We start from the raw sequence: 6,794 nt of genomic DNA on the forward strand, positions 1-6,794 counted from the left end.
GATAAAATACAAAATCGACCAGTCAGCCGAATCTAATTCCATTCGCTAGCCAAAAAAATGTACAAAATATGTATATAACATGTATATAATAGTATAATACACACACACACACACACACACACACACATATATATACACACACACACATTTGTCGGCTATTTTTTTTTTCTGGAGGGGCTAAAATTATACATTTCTCACTGATTTATGCATCAGCAAAAAAATTACCATATTTAAGTCCAGCCCATTGAATCATGATTGGAATTTTGCATAGTAATATGTCAAACCAGTTGATGGTTAAATTGTTTCCTAGTGAATAAAATAACGAAAAGAAAGAAAAATGGTTTTGATAATGATCCATAAGGTGATTGATATCATCTCCAATAATTACTTTATAAAGAAGGGCCTTTTGTAAGCAGGTAATTATCATATATTACTACTAAGCTAAGATGTGTTTTGATTTGAGGCACACTCTGTTCAAAGCAAAGATCATAACAAAGAAAGGAAATCATGAAAAAGAAGAAGATTCCAAAGGTTTATTGGCTAAGGAGATTGAGATATGGGAGAAGCAACAAAAGGAGATGATAAATGAAGGAACTGATCATGATAATTTGCAGCCCTTGGATTCATCATCTGCCAAGAACCAATAATTCTTCTATTAAATTCCTTTTGGTAATTCTCTTTGTTGATAGTATTTGATGCAAAATTAAGAAGCCTATTTGTGGATCTTAATTGTACCCTAATTCCTCTCTATTGTTGCCTTATTACCATGAGAGTGCTACCTATTTAATTTAGAGTTGTAAGAAAAGTTAATTACATGCAGTATGCTTCTATATATGCTATTATCATACACGGATTCAAGATTTGAACTTAATATATTCAATCTTTGAGGCTGCCTGCATTACACCACCTTCGGGTGCGGCCACGGGATGCTTTGTACACCAAGCTACCCTTTTTCTTTTTATAGTTTCATAGCCGAATTATTGATTGAGCGCGTAGCGACAAGTAAGACTATTAATCTTGTTCTCTCTCTATTCTAGGTCCACTGGTCACCAAAAATACTTTTAAAGTCACAATGTTGTAAAGAAGAATGGCCTCTTTACAATTAGTAGTACTACTTGCTTGGCAAAGATGTGTTTTGGTTTGAAATATGATCTCAAGAAGGCAAAGATCATAACAATGAAGGAGGAGGAGATTTCAAAGTTTCGTTGACTAAGGAGATTGAGAGATAGAATATTGTTTGATGCAAAACTAAAGAAGCCTATATATGAATATAAATTGTGTTTTATTTTCCTCTCTTTTGCTGGCTTACAACTATGAGATTGCTCTGTACTTTTCCTATCGCGCGAGAGCTTTAACAAAAGTTACATGCAATATGCTAATAGTGCTAAGTGCTAACAATCTAGAGGAGGGATATTGCTTTTCTGAATAAATTCATTCCAGAAAAATGTGAGTAAGCTACATAACAAGATCGAAACCAACTAGTTAGTACATAGGATAAACTATTGTCAGCTGATAAAATGAAAGGATCACCAGCCAAAGAAGACACATTATTTAAGAGGACTGGAGTTCATAACGTTGTATCAAGCAGGATTCAGCTAGATCGGTGCATAACACCAGGTACAAATCCAACCAAACAGCAATATATCTTTTCCTACAAATTAGCCAAACTGCAAGAAGTCGTTTCCAGATGATCCTAGAAGACTATGGTCTGAACCCCTCCTTATAGAATTACTCTAAACAACATGTAGAGAGTCTTTGCTTCAATGCAACTTGCAGATCACAACAACATTCCATCCTCAATCTAATTTGCCAAATCATAGCATAACATGTTCATTTAGTTTCAATTCTGGAATAGAATATGAATGTCCCCATTGTGTCAAAAGGTCTAAATAGTAAAAAGCTAGTGACTACTGACTAGCATCCAATGCATGCCAATACATAGCCTTTCTGCAAACAGAGTTTTGGCAATAGAAATATCAGATTGGACATAAAGAACAGTGCTTGATCTATCAAAGGAGTTGATTGAAAGAAGGAAACAGGGTGTCTGAAGTCTTGAAGCAGGTTCAGAAGAAAAACTGTGAACTTCTATAAGCCAAGCATGTTTACATAATCGTAGCTCAGCTGAATAGATTAATTAAACTTAATCTCATAGAGCATCTTGGTGTTAATTCCTCATGAACCACTTTAAATCAGTACAACCTCTTCTTTGAGTGTCCAACTTTTATCACTTGACAAGTTCCCAAGGACACTCATGACTTTAAAAGTAAAACACAAAAATTTTCGTACGAGGATATCACCGACCTTTGGCTCACCGACTATACCAAATAAAAGCAAGGGCAAACTAGTACTTTAGGCACTTTCTAAGAGCAGAAATGTTTACTTCGCTAAAAACTGACATTAAATGGGTCCATAGCTTTTGGAGGTGACAGATGCACTATGCCGGTATTAGCAGAGAACAACCTAACATTCAGTTTTAGATATTACAGAAGCATAACACTCTGGTTCAGATGGTCCTCCATCTACAAGGAATATCAAGAGTGTGATGTCTAAATTATAATATACTGCTTCTGCACATTACGAATTCTAGTGATGAATCTTGATAACATTCTAGATTAATCGGGATGATCTAGCTATTGCTAGAAACCATGAGCAGAAACCAGCTTTGCGAACATATCAAATCTTGTAGCTTAGTAAAAAAATATGACTGAGAATGACTTCATCATTTCTTCATTTTTGGACAGAATACAGGTAGTTAACTCTTTCTAACACCAGGACAAATGTTTATTAATTCTAAGACAACAAAGAATGCATCACAACATACAATCACAAAATTAGAAAGAGGAAATGAGATCACTTAAAACGTAATCCGAATTCTCATTTTCAATTACATCTACAAAGAACAATCAATACCTCATGTTCGAGTACAAGTTGAGTCAAAATCATCAGGAGCAACTCTAGCAATCCAATTGTTAAGCGTCCTCTTAATATCCGAATGATTAACATAAGCCAATTCATACATACTACACAAATTCACCACAAGAGTCTCGTTTAACGCCACAGTCGGAACCCTCTCCAAAGCATTCTCCAAAACCTTAATAGCATCGGATAAATCCCTCGAATACATCAAACACAAAGCCTTATTATTCATTGCCACCATGTCCATTCCATCCCTCTCGATACACACTTCATATTCCCTAACTGCAGACACATAATCTTTCTCCACTATATACATTAATGCCTTATTCCTACTCACCAAATTCCTCAACCCCACTTCACTTTCACTCCCTACCATCCCCTCCACCGAATTAAACGCCTTTTTCGCGCCCTCCACATCACCATACTGCATTTTTACATACCCTAATTTTGACAACACATTCAGATCATCATTCCCACATAACTCAATCAACATATTCAACAATTCCAAGCACAATTTAAAATCTTTTTGACTCAAATGGTGACTAATTATCGTGTTCAACACCAAAACTTCCCTCCTTTTCCAAGATTCCTTACTGGGATTGGTTAAAGTTTCAACCTTTTTTGATCTAATGTAATCAAGGAGGGTGTAAAGCCGGTCGAGTGACTTCACGCGCTGGCCAAGCGCCTGGGGAAGATAAGCGTGGAGCCAACGGAGAGCAAAAGGGACGAAATTGCCCTTCATGTTGGGGTAATGAGAAGGGTAACTTTGGTAATGGAATTGAGGGGAGTTGAAATCTTCTTGGCCATTTTCGAGGAGGGTTTCAAGCTCTTGATTAGCGTCAACGGGGCGGCGGAGCTTGGTGAGAGCTAAGGCGTTGAAGGTGAGGTAGGTGAGGTGTTCGTGGGGTTTAGTGAGGAGGTTGAGGGAACGCGCGTGGCCGACTTTATCGAGGATTGATTTCCAAGCGCCGCGAGCTGCTAGGTCTTGGAGATCGGAGAGGTCGTGGCAGAGGGTGTTTAGGGAGGTGTATGGGTTGTTTAGTGGATCGTCGATGACGGTGGTGGTGGCGGTGGGTTGTGGTGGATTTGGGTCGGGTGAACCGGCGGTGTCCATGGCGGAGAGCAGTTGTATATGGCGGAGGAGACTGCGGAGTATTGGATCGAGGAGCTACCTTGATCTGGATGTTTGAGGTGGTAATGGTGTAGTTTTGAAAGTTCGGGTCGGGCTCTCGAGTGGGTTCGATTTGAGAGGGATCTAGTCAATTTTTTTTCACGAGGGATCTGGTCAATTGAATTTAGGAAATTTCAACTCAATTACTTTTGTTATTTTTACATTTTTATACACTATATGAAACTATATTACCTTCCCTATTCAAGTTAGACTATAATTATATTTTATATACCCAATTATCATTTATGTACATTTTAAAGGGAATTAATGATAATAATTAGTGTCCTAAAATCACTCTAACGTATCTTCCACTCCTCCACGTTTCTCTCTCCATCCCACCCCTCCCCCACGTATCTTGCACAAGAGAGCAACTAACTCCATCATTAACGACCATTAAAAAGCTTTGAAGCTTTGAAATCGAATTTGAGTTTTCAAAAAATATTATTTGTTTGAATTGAGTGTTGTTGCAAAGAATTGAGAATTCTCTCTACGTCTCTCTATTTCTCAATTCCTAATTTCAGTAATGTAAAGCAAAGGAAAAGAGAGCAGCAATTCCACCATTAACAGCCATTAAAAAGCTTTGAATTCGAATTTGGATTTTCAAAAATTATTATTTGTTTGGATTGGGTGTTGGTGCAAAGAATTGAGAATATAGTTTGGAGTTTATATCTCAATTTTGAGGGTGCTTTGGTGAATATTAGACTCGATTTTGGTTGAATTTCAGATTGAAACTCGAAAAAGAAGAAGAAGAAGACATGATATACATTATATTTACGAAATTGTAGTAAAATTATAGAAAAATTGTAGAAATGTTGTATTATGTATGCGTGTGTGTATATATATAACTATTGTATGAAAGTTGAACAATATTGTATAAAAATTATATTTAAGTTGTATGATATTGTAGTTGTATATAATTGAATAGAAATAATGTAAGAAAATTGTAGATAAGTTGTATAATCTATAATCAGTTGTATAAAATTTGTTTTTACTATGTATAAACCAGATACAAAATATACAAAAGACAAATTGCACAAATTTTGTATAAAATTTGTATTTAAGTTGTATGTTATTGTAGTTGTATTTAATTGGGTAGAAATAATATGTGAAAGTTTTAGATAAGTTGTACATAAGTTGTATAATATTGTGACGACCCGGCCAGTCGTCTCATGAGTTACCGCTCTGTTTCCCCCATTTCTGCATCTTATTGCTTTGTTTATCGGTACTATGTGTGATCGGGTTGGTTGGCTCGGGTTCGAAAAGGTTTTGGTAAGGTTTGAGACACTTAGCCTCTTTTGAGGAAGTTTAAGTTAGAAAAGTCAACCGGATGTTGACTTATGTGTTAGAGGGTTTGGATGTGAGTTTCGATGGTTTGGATAGCTTCAGGAGTTGATTTGAGACTTAGGAGTGTGATCGGAATGCGTTTTGGAGGTTCGCAGTGGATTTAGGCTTGAATTGGCGAAAATGGTATTTTGGCGTTTTCCGGTTGATAGGTGTGATTTTGATATATGGGGTCGGAATGGAATTTCGGAAGTTGCAGTGGGTTCGTTGTGTCATTTAGGATGTGTGTGCAAAATTTCAGGTCATTGGTGCGTGGTTTGGTAGACTTTTTGATCAAAAGCGGAATTCGAATTTTTTTGAAAACTTAGGCTTGAATCCGATGTGTTTTGATTGATTCGATATTGTTTGAGGTGTTTTGAAGATTGATACAAGTTTGGATAGTGGTATATGACTTATTGGTGCTTTTGGTTGAGGTCTCGGGGGCTTCAGGGTGATTTCGGATGGTTGGCGGAAAGTTTGGAAGTTGGTTTTGGCAGCTGAAGATGTTCCATTGTTGTCATAACCGCACCTGCGGCTAGGGGACCACAGGTGCGGTCTCGCAGAAGCGAGTTTGGAGTCACAGAAGCGGAAAGAGCCTAGGAAGGAAGGAACCGCAGAAGCGATTGAAGAACCACACGTGCTGTGGCGCAGGTGCGAATTGTGCATCGCAAATGCGGAAATGAGGATTTAAGTGAGGACCGCAAATGCAGCGTCTTGGACCGCAGAAGCAGTAGCTGGACTGCAAATGCGAAATGCCTGGGCCAGAAGGTATAAAAGTATTCCTTCGCGATTTTTGAGTTATTCTTCACCATTTCAAGTCGGTTTTGGAGCTTTTTCAGATAATTTATCCGTTTTGTATTACCATCTTTGATCCGCTCATATCCGACCTGACTCGCCCGTTTGTCATCCCCTACTCTTGCCATATGTGGTAGATGGTTCCACGCAAAGTCATTTTATACACCTGGACTCCTCCTAATTGACCATTTTATTTCCTTCGCTCAGTTGTAAGAATTCCTCCTAATGCCTTGCAATCATAACATCATGTGCCATATGCTTGTTAAAAATATACACTTAAAGAAAAGACGTTGATGATCTTCCGTGATGCGCATAATGGACAACTTGGACTAAGCTCAGAGTCCTATTTTATCAGTTTGTCCTTAGTATATAGTCAGCATTGGATTGCTAGGTATAATGTGAATCCCCAGTTTGGATTCCCCTAATTATTGCAAGTCGATCTCCTCCAAGCCACTTTAAAAAATATTCCTCTAGTTGATTATACACTATTCTAATAGACTATTTTTCTACTCATCAAAACTTCAGCTATCCTTAGCTCAACTTGAATGAGATATTTGTATGCTTTAGTAATTTTCTGGACTATCCAAAAAGC

The 6,794-nt window shown here is 37.5% G+C and overlaps 1 protein-coding gene across 1 annotated transcript; it reads right to left on the bottom strand.

The window, feature by feature from the left end:
- Positions 1–1,824: 1,824 nt before the first annotated feature.
- Positions 1,825–4,172, bottom strand: LOC107817373 (uncharacterized). Its single transcript, XM_016643182.2, has 2 exons — positions 2,911–4,172; positions 1,825–1,947 (listed from the first exon to the last, which is right to left on the bottom strand). The coding sequence occupies exon 1, from the start codon at positions 4,028–4,030 to the stop codon at positions 2,912–2,914; it is 1,119 nt and encodes a 372-aa protein (XP_016498668.1). The 5' UTR covers positions 4,031–4,172; the 3' UTR covers positions 1,825–1,947; position 2,911.
- Positions 4,173–6,794: the final 2,622 nt, after the last annotated feature.

This window comes from Nicotiana tabacum, chromosome 11 (genome assembly GCF_000715075.1).
Source record: "Nicotiana tabacum cultivar K326 chromosome 11, ASM71507v2, whole genome shotgun sequence".
NCBI classification, from domain to species: Eukaryota; Viridiplantae; Streptophyta; class Magnoliopsida; order Solanales; family Solanaceae; genus Nicotiana; species Nicotiana tabacum.

Bases quoted from the DNA above. Each gene is read 5' to 3' on its own strand.
- LOC107817373 (XM_016643182.2), bottom strand. From the start codon at position 4,030: ATGGACACCGCCGGTTCACCCGACCCAAATCCACCACAACCCACCGCC.